Source organism: Bufo bufo, chromosome 5 (assembly GCF_905171765.1).
Source record: "Bufo bufo chromosome 5, aBufBuf1.1, whole genome shotgun sequence".
In the NCBI taxonomy this organism is placed as follows: Eukaryota; Metazoa; Chordata; class Amphibia; order Anura; family Bufonidae; genus Bufo; species Bufo bufo.
Genome location: NC_053393.1, coordinates 521,024,171 through 521,040,872, shown reverse-complemented (window position 1 = coordinate 521,040,872; position 16,702 = coordinate 521,024,171). Strand labels below are relative to the sequence as shown.

Sequence of the window (16,702 nt, the reverse complement as noted above, 5' to 3'; positions counted from 1 at the left end):
ATTGTAAGGGGGGGGGGGTGTTCTGTACACAAGGGGACAATGGCTGGATTCACAGGGGACAATGGCTGGATTCACAGGGGACAATGGCTGGATTCACATGGGGACAATGGCTGGATTCACAGTGGGACAATTGCTGGATTCACAGGGGGACAATGGCTGGATTCACAGGGGGACAATGGCTGGATTCACAGGGGACAATGGCTGGATTCACAGGGGACAATGGCTGGATTCACGGGGGACAATGGCTGGATTCACAGGGGGACAATGGCTGGATTCACAGGGGGACAATGGCTGGATTCACAGGGGGACAATGGCTGGATTCACAGGGGGACAATGGCTGGATTCACAGGGGGACAATGGCTGGATTCACAGGGGGACAATGGCTGGATTCACAGGGGACAATGGCTGGATTCACAGGGGACAATGGCTGGATTCACAGGGGGACAATGGCTGGATTCACAGGGGGACAATGGCTGGATTCACAGGGGACAATGGCTGGATTCACAGGGGACAATGGCTGGATTCACAGGGGACAATGGCTGGATTCACAGGGGACAATGGCTGGATTCACAGGGGACAATGGCTGGATTCACATTGGACAATGGCTGGATTCACAGGGGGACAATGGCTGGATTCACAGGGGACAATGGCTGGATTCACATGGGGACAATGGCTGGATTCACAGGGGACAATGGCTGGATTCACAGGGGACAATGGCTGGATTCACGGGGGACAATGGCTGGATTCACAGGGGGACAATGGCTGGATTCACAGGGGGACAATGGCTGGATTCACAGGGGGACAATGGCTGGATTCACAGGGGGACAATGGCTGGATTCACAGGGGGACAATGGCTGGATTCACATGGGGACAATGGCTGGATTCACAGGGGACAATGGCTGGATTCACAGGGGACAATGGCTGGATTCACAGGGGACAATGGCTGGATTCACAGGGGGACAATGGCTTTCACTAATATGAGTCACAAATAGTGAAAAATGTTCATTGTTTTGGGAAATTTTGTTTAATAAATTTAAATTTTTTTCTTGTAAGGCAACCTCACTTTTTCATTGTTTAACTATAACAAGTACTCGTACCAGTTGTCCAACAATGATATTTACTGCTTTTTATAAAGAAATACAATTGATTTTATGCAGTATTGAGTTTAGCCTTTTGGCCCGGCCCTCCAAAATATTTTCAGTTTCTCATGTGGCCCCATCGAAAAAATAATTGCCCACCCCTGATCTAGGTCTTTATCAGCTTCCGGCCTTGTGCACAGTGCTAGTTACAGATCTTGGTTGTTGCTTGGTCATTTTTTTCAAGGAAGAAGGGATGCAAATGAGCTCTAAACAAGCTCTGCCTCTGATGCCACCAGATGTAAGGCAGCTATGACCTATAAGTCAGTGTTCAGCTCTTTAACTAAGCCTTGAGACATGACTTGGATATTAAATAAGCCAGCACCTCATCTGCAGACAGCTGTTTCAGGGTGATTGCCCCTCATCAGTGCAGAGCAGAGAGAACTGGCTTAACTGGGTGAGAGGCCTGTGTCCGGGTCAGGGGGGAACTATTCTCCTTAGGGAGAGAGCACCTTAATCGGTGTGAGGAGACTTATAGGCCATACATGGTCCTCTGGAATTCTGGGAGGGAAGGGATGCAAATGAGCTCTTAACAAGCTCTGCCTCTAATGCCACCAGATGGAAGGCAGCTATCCTATAAGTCAGTGAAGAAGGCATGCGAATAAGCTCTGAGCAAGCTCTGCCTCTGGTGCCACCAGATGTAAGTTAGCTATACTACAAGTCAATGTTCAAACTTTTAAACAGGCCTTGAGACATGACTTGGATAATAATTAAGCCAGCACCTCATCTGCAGACAGCTGTTTCGGGGTGATTGAGGATTTGGGGGATACTGTATTTCCTTATGGAGAGTGCCTAATCTGTATAAGGAGTCTTTGTATACTATGGAGATATTATATCCCCCAAAGAGCGTTTCTCCTGCTCTGGAGGACCTGTCCTGTGATGCATTTCACAGACAGCACATGGATTTGAATGGACACTGTGTAATTCCTTAACTCCCCTGTAGTGGTGCTGCAGAGAAAGTGAACACTCCCTGTCAGGTTTCCCAACAGATTACACCTAGCAGGAGGACACCTTGTGATCTGATTATTGTTAAAGAGGTTGTCTCACTAGGACGTGTCCCTATTGTCTCATAGGTGCTCTGGGACCCACACCTATATCGGGAACGGAGCCCCGCAAAGTGGTGGCTGGAGGACTCCACCACCTAACGCTCTCCCCATAGAAGTGAATGAGACAGCACTGAGCATGACCGGCCACCGCTCCCATTCACTTCTATGGGTCCGACAGAAATAGCCAAGGCATCTTCAATTAATGGAAAGTGGCTGCGCATGTCCCAAGCAGAGACCCCTTTAATATCTGCCTGTGAATGGTGTGGCCAACCACTGGCTAGGTTCTGAAAGTTATGATACCTCATACGTACATGTAGAAGGTTTGGAGCCACCTTGTTCGTGTCTGTTAATACAAGAGCAGATACTTGCTGGTCAATGAATGTGAAGCTTAATGAATCAAAATTTATGAGCAGCTCATTGTTAGAGGAAGTAGAGATTTCCTTCCCTCATGTAGGGCTGAGACAGTGCGGCGCCCAGGGAATGGTTGTCCTGCTTTACCATTCTTCCTTGTTTCCTTCTTAATTTCTTAACGTTCACCTTTTACAGCACTTTAGATATTTTCTTTAAGCCCTTGTAGAGTCTCAGAAGTTCCTGCTCTGAAGGCCAAGCTGTCCACCTGCCTCCTGGCCTGATGCACGGCTCACAATAACACTACCATGTGCAGAGCACACGACCTTGACCGTCTGTTTCTGCTGAGACAAACAACCTGAAATATAACAAGTATTATTACACAGAGATGGTTCATATGATCAAACTAAATTTTTTATGGAAGTCTGAATAGATTCTAAAATGTTGACCTCATTAATATCTTAAAATATCTTAATAGCGGCCAGAGTGCCAGTTTTCTGATACAAAGTGTCAAATCCTGTGGATAAACATGAATTTAAAATATTATATTCTGCCTGCCTAAAACCACCACTAGAGGGAGCTTCCTACATATGGATGCAAAAATTAGACAGTAGGAAGTGAACTGCCCTAGTGGTATCGGCTGCCTTCCTGCATGTCCAGGACTTAGGCATTATCTTCAGGATAAGTCAACAATATCAGATTGGTGGTAGTCAAACACCCCGCACCTACACCAGTCAGCTATTTTGGGCAGCACAGTGGACAGACATGGAAGGAGAAGGCTCCATCCACTGTGTAGTGGCTGTACCTGTGTACTGCAGCTCAGCCCCTGAGAATAGGTCAAGGGTAGGTCAACAATATCAGATTGGCAGGGGTCCGACTCCCGACACCCCTGCTGATCAGCTGTTTGAAAAGGCGTCGTGGCCAGTGAGATCACGTTTATCAGTCATGTGGTCTTGGGACAGCTCAGTGCCAGTCCAGTGAATGGGGTTAAGCTTTAATACCAAGCACAACCATTATCCAATAGACGTCACAGAGGTAAGTGCTTGGTAAGCTGCACTTACCGGAGTTCAGTCATGTTGAAATTCAAATCCCGATCCTTCTGTTCCTGGGTCACCTCCAGAGGTGTGTACCACTGACTTATTGTCTCCTCCTCATTTAGAACACATTCCGGGCCAAGCATTCACGTGTATGGGGAGTCGGGAGGAATAGTTGTTGGCGGAACAAGTTTTGAAGGTGAATGGACACCTTAAAGGGGTTTTCTAGGTTCCTAATATTGATGACCTATCCTTAGGATAGGGTCAAGAATATCTGATTATAGGGGGCCTGACATCCCTCACCTCCTTAATAAGCTGTGTCCCAGAGCCTCTGGCATTGGAACTAGCTCTTGAATGGGGCAGGAAGTACAGCTCCATCCAGTGTAGTGACTGTACTGAGGGTACTGAGGTAGCTCTGCTCTGATTCACTTTAATGAGGGCTGAGCTGCATTACCCAGCACGGCCACTACACTTTGAACGGAGCTGTCTGCTTCCTGTTCCATTCAAATGCTGATTCCAGCTCTGGAGGTTGCAGGTAACAGCTGATTGGTGGGGTGCCGGATGTTGGACTCTCACCAATCGAATATCAATGACCCATCATGAGGATAGGTCATCAATATCAGTATCCTGGTGAACCTCATTAAGTGTTCTTACATAAGGACATAGTAGTAGAAAAACAATCATGCACCCCGTGTATCTCCTTTTTTTGTATGAGCCAAGGAAATCAAACTTCATCTCAAAGTTTACAGGCAACGTTTCTAAGGTCTGTCAGGTTTACTAATGGCGGTAATGTAAATGTATTTTTCATTCAAGTGCATTAAAATGTATATCTAACCTCACAGCCGTCAGATATGAAAGATGTACGATTTCCTAGAGAGCTGAACATGGGCTTAAGTTCTTGTTCTGTTGCCATCAAGGAAGTCTTCTCCATTTATCATGGTATATAAGTACATGTGCATGTTCGGGGATTTTACACATCTTCCAAAATCCAGATTACAGATCTTTCCAGGAAAGTACTTTGCGAATGATGTTCTATGGGACTGCTTTCTAAACCGTCCGCTCCTCCAGTTTTCCTGTTTAAGTTAAGTGTAGGAGTCTGGGAGCAGACGGAGTGATGAGACATGTGTGGACGCAGATGACTTACAGAGTTTTCTTCTTGTGGTTTCCTTCCAGATAAAGACATCAGTGATCTGGGCAACACCAAATGTAACGTTCTCCATTCCTTTGTGGGTCATCATACTGGCGATTCTACTGGGACTGTTGGTTTTAGCCATACTTACAGTAGTCATGTGGAAGGTAAGGTTCAAGTAGATGGGTTATTGCTTTATTGGTGGAATCAAAAGCACCTCTCAGCAGGATCAAGCCTATTACGCCAAGCAAGCTACCTGGTAGGGCTGATCCTGCTGATGGTGATCGGTTTCTATGCAAATGAGGGCTTCAGTGCACCAAGGGGTGGGGCCTAGCCACTCAGTGCACCTCAGCTTTCCAGTGCTGGCTACTAGTGTTGAGCGAGCATGCTTGGCCGAACTGCTTTTCAGCTTGAGCATCGCTATGCTTGGCACATCCGAGTGCTCGGCCGAATACTGCAGGTGCTCGAGTACAATTTAACACAATGAATGTCAATGGGAGACCCAAGCATCAAACCAGGCACCCCCTGCTCTGAAGAAGAGAGGGTGTCTGGTTCACAAAAAAAGGTTAGAAATTGATGGAAACCCCATCAAAACGGTTTGGAAACAGCATTAAGAGGATGGCTGGATGCGTCTTGGGCTCCTATTACAAATAATATAGTGTATATAGATATCTGACATTAACTTTTTTTTTTACCCAAAAATTGAATTGCTAGGTCCAAAAAGAATTAAAAATGAAGGGAAAAGAAATGCTTAGCTAGGCTGGATTAAGGTGGCTTTGTGCAAGGTTCCTCGATGGACGCTTGGATGGGCGTTATTTCTGGCTGAAGCCCCCTTTAAAACAATGAATTCTCCAGACGACTATAAAGTCAATTTCCAACTTCCATCGTTTGACTGCTCGCCAATTAGTGCTCAAGAGGCTCCAAACTGTAACCATAACCGTAGCAATGGTGCCTCATTGCTTTCTGTAATAAAATCCTGGATGTTTGTTCTGGAAATAATAACACCGTGTAGTTTACAGGCATCCAGGGATTAAATGAAAAAACATATTTCTCTAAGAAAGTTCCACTTCTAATGAATTTACAACATTATAGGAGAGTAACAATGCGGCCAATGCACAGCCGGGACCCCCGGGGGTAAAACCTGCTACATCCATCAGCTTCGGGGGGGATGGAGAAGTTGGACATTTTCATATTATTATTAAAACAGGTAGTCAGGAAATGTGCGTTTTAACCGTATCATTAATTTCTTTACTACAGAATTAGAGGATTTTTGTTTTTCTAAATAGTTTTTTATAGGTTTTTTTTATTTTATATTTTCTTGTTTGTTTCATTATTTTTTTTAAATGTACCATATTTATTTTTTGAGGGAGGTGATTTTTTTTTATTGTATCCAATATATGCCGTATAAATATCAGAAAGGTGGGAATTTGACCTCAGGGGCTTCCTCAGCTGCTTCTGTAACACCTATAGCCATTCTTGTGTGCAGCCATATTTTCACCTGTTTGTGCCAAGAGCCGGCTTCTTAGGATTTCTAAGGAGGGATCAGTGGACACCCATTCTCCTCATAAGGGGGAATCCCATTGGCGGGATAAGCCATTAAGCAATACATGTCTGTAGTTAGAATATCCTTCTAATTCGCCATTTTCAAAGGAAATTAACATTCAATGAATGGTTATTTCCATAACCACCTTAATTTTTGGGGGACCTTCTAAATGAAAATGTTTATCCATAACATACAACCCCTTTAGGTTCCAGTCTTGCCCGACATGTAGTTAATAAGATCATGAGAGCAGCAGAGGATAGGATCATAGGAAAGATCACAATGGCAGGGCAAGATGATGTGAAGAAAAACTCCAGAAATATCACAATGAATTGTAGTTCAGTGAATACGCGTTTTTATTGGATCTGCGGCTGATGTTACGTTCCGGCCTATTTCGGCCTTTGTCAAACTACAGCAGAATAAAGAAAATAAAGTAGATATAATATTTTAACAAAGTACATCATGGCAGTGGTCAGCTTAATACAATGATAAGAAGTCACAAGCATTAAATATATCAAGTCGCATAAAGTAAGTTAACCTAATGGAGACAACTTACTTCGATGCGACTTAAATATATCAAGTCGCATCGAAGTAAACTTAATGGAGACAATGTAACAACAAAAATAAACAAAAATAAAAATAATAAACTTAGCACTGATACATGAAAATAGACACAACTGTGTTTCTTCAAAAAACTTCATCTGGTCCACCGAATCACCTGGTAGTATTGATGCGAGATCCCACTAATAGGTAGCGATGGAACTGTATAATGCTGAATCATATGTTAAGAATCTATAGATACTGTAATGTGTAAGTAGATGAACATATAGTGAGTAAAAGGGAATTAAAGATCTTAGCTGTCAATAGACTTAGATGGGAATACCTGGTGCCGCTTTGGGAAGGGAGTAGATCGAAGATTAGGCAGTCAGCTCTCGTGGATGGAAGCAGAAAGGATGTGCCGCTTGTGAGGGGACGCGATGTCTATTTAAAAGGCGTCTCCCCGAGTTGCTCATGCGCCCCAGAGTGCATGTCAAACCTCCTATCGGAATGAGTATTGTGGAATGCACTGGCGCTGGGGTCTTGCGTGTGCATACAGGAGTATGTATCTGGCCTTGCTGTGCGTACAGGACAGTGTGTCTAGTTTTGCTATAGGACGCATAGGCGCTCGGTGTAAGGGGAATATCCTAAAAAGATGGGGGAATGGACAGAACTGACGATGGTGACAGGGAGAAGAGAACAAGGAGGAAATGGGGCGAATAAAAAAGCCATGAGGGATGAAAAAGGAAAGAGGGAAAAGAGAATAGAAAAGAAATACAAGAATATTAGAAGAAATGTGTGACAAAATGAAAGGGCATGGAGGAAATGAGAAAAAGATGAGAAAAATAAAGAGAGAAAAATGAAAGATAGATAAGATGAAAAGAGGGACGTGGAAAAAAGGTGAAGAGAGAAAAAAAAAAAAGAAAGGGAGAGGGCAGTGGAAAATGTAGCAAAGATAAAGAGAAGATCAAAGAACCCAAATAGAAAAAATAATAATAAAAATATTGAAAATAAAAATAGAAAAAATAGTAAAGTAAATAAATAATAATAGAGTAAAATAATTAATAAAGGTGAAAAAATTGAAAAAGGAGAAAATGGAAAATCTAGAAAGATATGAGGAAAGGTAGATGATAGAAAATAAAGGATACCCTTTGCAGATGGCACCAGGATATGACCCCCATATTAGTGGATCTGTAATAGATAAGGATATAAATGTCAATAAACGGTATAGGTAAGATACAAATAATACAGTAAATAATATACATATATACAAATAGATGATGAAGTACCCCCAGAAGTTATGTTGACAGACGCAAAATATACAAATATTAGATCAGGTTCTGAATTTCATAGCCCCTATTCATCACTTTCGGTTCCAGGCTATCTAATTTATGTATCCAGAATGCTTGCTTAGTTTTGAGACGTTTCAGGCGGTCCCCACCTCTCCTGGACGGTGGAATGTGCTCAATTACCTGGAATTTCAGTTGAGCCACTGAATGGCCTGCCGAGTGAAAATGGGCAGGTACTGGTAACAGTAGGTTTTTGCGTCTGATGTTGGATTTAGGTTGACAAATACGGTCACAATTTTCTTTTTTGTGTGGTTTCACCCACATAGACCACTCCACAGGGACATTTAAGTAAATAGACCACAAAATTCGTATCGCAGGTATAGAAATTGTGAATGGGGAAACTTCTGCCTGATTGAGAGTGATATATGTGGGAGCCTTTTTGTACATTGGAACATTGGAAACAATGTATACAGGGGAATGTACCTTTCTTCTGGGTATATAAGAATGTTTGTTTTGGAGTGGTTCTCAGGGGGCCAATATCTGCTTTTACCAACAGATCGAGTAGATTTTTAGTGCGGCGAGTGCAGCGTAAGATGGGATTTTGAAATTCTGTTATGGTAGGATAGGCTTTGTGTAGAAGTGGCCAGAGGTTTCTAATACTGTTGAGGACCTTATTAGTGGATGGGTGGAAAGTATGTACAAAGGCCATACGTTTTCTAAGTTCCTGGGTCTTGGTTCTTTTGGTTGATCAGAAATTTGTAAAAGACGTGGGGGGTATCTCCTGTCTAGGAAACGTTGTGTCATTTCAGCTAGTCTCGCCTGGCAGCCGGTGTTGTCTTTGACCATCCATCTAACCCTCTCGAACTAGGAGTTCGGAAGGCATTTCTTGATGTTTGGTGCGTGAAAGCTGGAAAAGTGCAGAAGGTTATTGCGATCAGTGGTTATGCGGTATATATCAGTGGTAAGGGTGCCAGCCGTGGTCTTAGTGACTGTGATGTCGAGGAAATTGATGGTATAGGAGTCATGGTGGATAGTGAATTGGAGTTCAGGGTAAATTGAATTGAGGAATGCGTGGAACTGTAGCAGGGAGTCCACATTACCCTCCCATATGCAAAATATATCGTCGATATAATGCTTCCATACTATTACATGAGAATCAAAGGACGGATCAGGGTAAAGAAAGATCTCCTCAAAATATGCCATATAACCTTTAGCGTAAGTGGGCGCTACATTAGACCTCATTGCGGTACCCTGTCTCTGAAGGAAAAAATCGTCACCAAACATAAAGAAATTATTAGTAAGAACTAGCTCTAATAGTTCCATGCAAAAGGATATGCTCCTAGACTCCATGTTAGTAGAGTGTAGTAAGTCGTTAGTTGCTCTAAGGCCTTTGTCATGCTGGATAGATGTGTAGAGACTAGTGACATCCCATGTTACCAAGATAGTATCCTGACTCAAGGGTGAAATTCTGTCAATAACCTCCAGGAATGCCGAGGTGTCCAGGAGGAAGGATCTAGTGTCTTTGATGATTGGTGTCAAAAAAATTTCTAGATAGACTGACAGGGAGGATAAAATCTAATCTGTTGAGGCCACGATTGGGCAGCCTGAAGGGTTATTGAGGTTCTTGTGTATTTTGGCTAATACATAAAAGACAGGTATCACGGGATGAGTGTTGGTTAAAAAGGTTACAGTGGCATCATCAATTACATTTAAGTTACTGTAAGTGGTTAATGTGTCCTGAATTTTCTCTATTTTTTTAGTCGGGTCCGAATGTAATTTGAGATAGACATTGGTGTCCTGTAGCTGACGGTATATCTCTCCTTTGTATGCATCTTTGTCCATAACCACTAGAGCCCCTGCCTTGTCCACTGGTCCACTCTTCTGTAGAGAGTATAAAGCCTGCCTATCGGTGTTATTAAGGTTGTGAGTAAAGTTAAATCTTCCCCTCTCTAGATCCTTTTTGAAAGTGGTTAAGTCCTGTTGTACTAGGTTAATGAAGGTCTGGATCGTGGGTTGATTTTTGGGGGGAGTGAATGTACTTTTATTTCGTAGACCCAGATTTCTTATAGAGATCTGGGAAGTAGGAGTGTCGTCAGTGCTTCTATCTGGACTTAAAGAGAAATAGACCTTCAAACAAATATTTCTAAAAAGTCTTTGTAAGTCCATGTCCAGCTGGAACGTGTCCAGTTGTCCGGAGGGACAGTAAGAGAGACCTTTTTTTAGTAGGGACAGTTCTGCAGGCCCCAATACTAAAGACTGTACCTGAGATCTAGTCGTGATCTGCGACGTCCCTCGTAGAGAAGTCATGGGGCCCCCTCTCTGGCCTCTTCGTCCTTGTGAAGACCTTTGTTCACCCGATCTGAATTTCGAATGTTCACCCCTGGATCCAGATTGTAAGGATTCTGTTGAAGATGTTCGCCATCTGGAATAGTTGGGACGTGAAGCTAAGGTGTCGGGCCATCTGTAAACGCGGTTCTGTCTGTAGTCCTCAGTGTCACGTAGGAATTTCCTTCTTTTGGTTGCCTCTACCTCCTATGTTCTATGTTGTGATAAGGTGGAATTAATCTTATCTTTGAGTTGATTGTAGTCTTCTTATGGTAAGGTCGCTTTAAGTTGTTCTTCCGTAGAGTTTATTTCTATTTTCATGTCAGTAATTGCGTTCTGTAAATAAGATAACATTATGGTCATAAGATCAAAGGAGCATTTGTTCAAGACTTGTTTGAACTTTTCACAGAATTCTGCATTGTCTTTAAAAAACGTGGGTCTGGTACGAATACGTAATCCTGCTGTAGTTTGACAAAGGCCGAAATAGGCCAAAACGTAACATCAGCTGCAGATCCAATAAAAACACGTATTCACTGAACTACAATTCATTGTGATATTTCTGGAGTGTTTCTTCACATTGCCTGATGGGGTGGGAACCCGACTCGTAGAAATTTAAAAAAGTATACTATTAGCAGTATGCGACTAAGCTACTCCTCAACAATGGCAGGGAAAGAGTAAGAAAATGGGAGAGGATTATTATTATTATTACTTATTATTAAAGCGCCATTCATTCCATAGCGCTGTACATATGAAAGTACAGATAATTGCACTAAGCATGAACAAGTCGAGTTGCAAACTGGTAGAGAAGGAGAGAGGGCCCTGCCCGTGAGGATCAACTGGATGACGACATCAGGAGAGGATGATGTTGGCTTTGTTGGAGGAAGTGACTTGTTTATTCATATGAATGAGCAGGAAATTGAAAATTAAGGTAGAAAATCTTAATTCTTACTGCATCCCTATGGCAGGCAAAGTGCTATGCAGTGTATTGCTAAGATATACTGATATTCCCACTAGGAACCTTTACCATCTATCAACAGAATAGGTTACAAATGTCTGGTGCCACAGCTACGACTCCCACCGGCCAATGGAAGAAGACTTCCATCTCATTGCATGACCCTGAGATCAAACATGCCGATCGGAGGAGCTGACAGAAACAGCTGAGCACCGTGCAGTCAAACTCCTCCTCACCACAGTTTGTTTAAAGGGGCCATGAGTACTGTAAAAAATGACAATCAGACATCATATAGTACATGATAACCTCTTTCTAACAAAGCTAGAACCAGCCCTGTACCTCACATGGATCCAGAGATCTCCCTATTGATTGCCCCAATTATTTTGCTAGATTTACTTTAGCCTCAGGGGGCCTGGACTTACTGCTGTAGCTCTTTCCCTATAACTGCCCCAGCTTCTAACAGAAGATGTGGCTGATGACAGTTGAAGAGTTAAACTGAGCCAGTGTGACCACCTCTGTGAGGTGGACAAGAAATAAATACAAAAAACAAACAGCAGGTGGTGCTCCACAGATACATTTTATTGAATATCTTAGTGGCTTCAAAATTTTTAATTACATGCAATTACAAAGGTATTCAGATCCAGGTGCTAGTTTCAAAAATGTAGAATATTTTTCATGGTACAACCCCTTTTAAGGCCCATTCAGGCGGCCATAGTGCCTTGCGGATCCGCAAAACACGTGTATTGGCCATGCGCGTTACGCAACCGCACATGGGCGCAACCATAATAGAAAATGCCTATTCTTGTCCGCGATTGCAGACAAGAATTAGACAAGCTCTATCTTTCCTGTGGAGCGGAACCACACTGTGTGCTTTCTGCATCTTTTGCGGCCCCATTGAAATGAAAGGGTCCGCACCCATTCCGCAAAATTGCAGAACTGATGCAGACTCATTCATACGGCCGCCTAAATAGGCCTTAACTATAATACGATAGTGTACATAGACACCTTGTGGCAACACAAAAGGGTGCAGAGACGCAGGAAATTCATATCCCTTCTGGCAGGCTGTGCCGTGTGCATGGAGCCTTATTGTAAACTCATACATGACTGTAAGTTTACCTGTTATAATTAAGACTTTTTAATAAATGCTAATGCCAAGATTTGTCTGTTCACTTTTTTAAAGTGTGGATTCTTCGACCGGGCAAGACCACCACAAGAAGATGTAACCGATGACACAGAGAAATTAACAAACAAGACATCTGAAGCATGAAAAAATATCAAGAGCTGTAAGACTATGCAGAGGGCCAAAGATTGAATGTACCTGCATCGCCACTATGCTGCGTTGCATCGAAGTTGCGCTGTACCAACCACTCAAGGAACATTTGTTGAACAATGCCTTAAAAAAATATTCCTTCAACATCACAGATGAAGTTTTTACTTGAATCTTTGCTGGTTACATGCAGATGAGTTGCCTGATGTGCAGGCAGTGCCTGTATTACTGTATGGGAATGTAGACTTCTCTGACCAAATCTAGAACCACTACTGTTCTGTAAAGGATCTTGGAAGATGCCCATGATGGAACAGAACTCCATTGGATCACTGGGAAGTGTCAGATTTTTGACTGTTTTTGAAACTGACTATAAAAGATGGAGTTGGTCATTTTATAAACGAAGCACAAGCTCCTTGTTCTTCCTCTCGAAACTTCCAAAAATGTAATGGAGATCTCTATAATATTTTATACATTTGTACAAATGTCAAAAGGTTCTTGTTTATAGAAGATGTGCAGTTTTTCATGAATGCCAAACCATGATAGGCACCTACTCACTATGGACGTAATGGCCAGAACTAGAGACATCATGCCTCATTGAGGTTATTTTTACTGGGTCAATAGTTGGGTTTTGGCTTAAGTCCAGCTGAGTAGGTGACAGAATGGAACTTTTTGTGTTCTTCTCAGAATGGCTGGTGACCTGATCACTTTATATAGCAATCACTTAATTTATATCACTTGTTACACTGTTACAGTATTAACAATATCGTATTAAGCGGTGCATTCATGTGTGTCACATGGAGCCAGTAGCCAGCCATGGTCTACAGAGGTTTTCCGACTACTCACGGTTGGTGATTATAAGATATTGCACTTCATCTTATGATGAAGCAAGAAAAGACTGGATGAAACTAAGGTTGGTTTTAACTGCAGACTAAGTTTGTGGCCAGAGAAAACCACATAGTCCTTCCAAAAAGACCACTAATGTTCACTTTCCTTGCATACTTTTTAGGATAAAAACATTCACAGAGGGCTGCTCATGTATGTAGATTATATGCCTGTTCAACTATGGCCAAAAAAAACAGGTTTACCAGAAGACTTTTTGGGGCTACTCGATAAAGGCCTTCAGTCTCAGACTAATCCAATATAAGTCACATAAACCTTACGGCAAATTTTATAGCTGCCCACTGTGAAGACCCTTTATGTATGAGAGGAACATGGTTTTACTAACTGTATCTAGGAAATGCTTTATGTAGATGTATCTCTTAGGTTAGGTCTTACACTACATTATGATGTAAATGAACAGATCATTGCTTTGGAACTGACTTTCCTGAGGGCAGTTCCTTGCTGTAGAACAACTTAAAATATACAAGCCAATATATTTGATTGATCGTGAGACCAATGGACTCCAGCCCATGTCTCGGCAGCTCTTGCAAAACTATAACTTATGCTTTTTATAGCCTTTGACTATGATCCACAAGTTGGAATCCATGACCAGTACATTGGACCAATGATGGCACACATCTATCTATGTTGGAATCACACGCCAATGTGGAGGGTGCCACACGAAAAGTTTATCCGATCAATTACACCAATGATAGCATATATCAGTCAGTCAGGATTCCAAGGAGTCCCAGAAACTTTCAGTTGGATGTGGGGTAGCTAGTGGTGTAGCCATAGGGAGTACAGAGGTATTGGTCACAATCAAACCCAGGTGGGCCACCAGCATTATAAATGGTACATGGAAGGTCAGGAGTCCTGGTTTTGCAATGGGGGCAGCGAATTTCATATTTTAGCCCTAGGGAAATTCCTTGATTACCTTTGATTAAAAGATGTGCAATATGCATGTGCCATAGGGAAAAGTCTCTTCTAGGGTCATATAACAATTCCACAGTGACACTTAAGCTTACTAAACATTATGGATTTCAGACGGCCATCTTCTGAACGACTTGTCGCTCATGGTTGGTCTGTGAAGGTTGTTTTTTTTTTGGGTGACAATGCCATAATTAAAATGACAAATCGCTGATTCATCTCTGTGATCTGTAACCTGGTCTGTGCCTCTGGGATGGACATTTGGCATGAACGCCTTTAAAACTACAGCACAAAAGAAAATATCCAGCAAGACAGATCGACTCTTGGACAGAGATCTGCCACTGGTCAGCATCTGCCATGCTTCTTAGTGTCTTAGTAGGTGTAAGTGGCCAAGCACAAAATGGTCTAACTCTGTCTATAATGTCTGGCCAACTTTTAAGGCTGTTCTCTGGGAATAAGGAAATTTTAGTAAGTGCCCACAGCCTGCCTTCCTGAAGATTCATACTTACCTGCTCCCCGCCGCTCTGGTCCTCGGCGATTCCTCCACTGTGTCCATGTTTTGGTCCCTGCACTGTTGACATCTGGATTACCGTGAGCATGGTCACCTGCTCCGCTGCGGCCAATGACTATCTCCATCATTGTGGGCACATCACCGCTGAAGCCAGTAGCCATGTGACCATGCTATAGTGCGGGGAGCGGAACATGGACACAATGGAGGCAGCACAGAGGACCGGAGTGGAATGGAGCAGGTGGGTATGAATTTTCAGCTTAGAGAGGCAGGTTGCAGGTGCTTACTAAAATCGTCTTATTTCCAGAGACACCCTCCAAGGTCACTCTCAAAAATGAAAACTTCTGCTAGACTTAAGTAGTCAATGAAACTTTTCTGTGCAATATATAATGAAGACATGTTTACACTGGCATTTGGTGCATCTTTTTATATACTCGTATAAGTTCTGAAAACCTAAGTATCCAGAGGCAATTATTATGAATGATGCAGTATTGCTATTGTAGCTATAGATGGAGCAGAGGTAGCAGTTGCACCTGTGCCTAGATGCTTGAGGGGCCCGAAATCCCCTTTGCCACATAAGAAGACATCAGTAATGAATGCACTTGATAGGTGAGGGGTCCTGTTATAGCTGAGGGCCCAGGAGCTCACATTACACCTCTGAATATTTTTATACCAAGATCCTCTTTGTATGCATTTGATACTCTGTTTGATTAGGTTACTGAAATACGACCCCTAGCCAGACTAAAAGAAGCCATAGGTGCACCCCAGTCATTTCCATTCCTCACGTGATCGTAATCATATTTTCAGATAGACTTCATTGGGATCTTTTTCTTGGAATACACAAATCCACCGAATGACCACTGGCTTTAGGTCTATATACGTAGTTCACATCATTGAGAGATTTTCTTTCCAACCTAATACTGTTTTTGCATTAGGTCAGCCATCACTTGTAGAAATAACATGATTCTGGGAGATGCTTGACGACAGACATATTAAAAGCCTATGCAATGTGCGAAGGACTCAAAATAATAAAAGAGCAAATGTAAAATAATTTTGTGTTTTTTACTTATTTCGTTATGGTAAACCAACACTGAAAAAAAAAACACAGCAAAAAAAGAGTAGCTTGCAGCCAGCACTGTATCAATGATATTTATGATGTTAGGGGTCCTCCTACAATCTCCCTTGTCCTTTGTTGCTAATTGGCAAGTTTCTCCCTAGAAATAGTAACAGGAAAAAACCCGTCAATCAGCAGCTGAAGTGTCATTTCCAAGCTCATTGGTGCCTACAGTGGGTTGACACCTAATATTCTTTTTATAGAGACCAAACAGCAACATATTGTTCTTACCTGCTAAAATTATTTTTGCAACCACCACTAGGGGGAGCTCAATGCATACGCATTTATACACTTCACTTTGAACGCTGCAGTACATCCATATGCAGTGAGCTCCCCCTAGTGGCAACAATAGTTGAATTCCTGGAAGATGCCACACTTTGTGGGATGATGTGCACCTTGCCACTTTCCATCCAGGGACCCAGGCTCTGTGCTCGATACCCTGTTTCCCACCGTCCAGAGCCTCAAGACATGTGCTGGTATAATATCGGAGGGGGACTACACATCAGGTTATTGTTCTGCTGTGTAACGGCTCCCTCATTTCCTCCCTATTAACATGCCCCCCAACCCCACAAGGGGGTGCAAGGCAACAGCGAGGTGACAAGGGATTCCCGGCTGGTGACAGAATGACGTGACAGGGTGACAGACCCTGGGATATTACCTGAAAAAGAGCA

At 42.7% G+C, this 16,702-nt stretch overlaps 1 protein-coding gene across 2 annotated transcripts in view; it reads left to right on the top strand.

Moving 5' to 3' along the window:
* The window catches only part of ITGA8 (integrin subunit alpha 8), a 167,424-nt gene extending 151,701 nt beyond the window's left edge, over positions 1 to 15,723 (top strand). For both annotated transcript variants that reach the window (XM_040434555.1, XM_040434556.1), the window contains exons 29-30: positions 4,738 to 4,860; positions 12,517 to 15,723. In XM_040434555.1, coding sequence (XP_040290489.1) covers positions 4,738 to 4,860; positions 12,517 to 12,603 — 210 coding nt within the window. In that variant the 3' untranslated portion in view covers positions 12,604 to 15,723. The remainder of the gene's footprint in view (positions 1 to 4,737; positions 4,861 to 12,516) is intronic.
* The last annotated feature ends 979 nt before the right edge of the window (positions 15,724 to 16,702 follow it).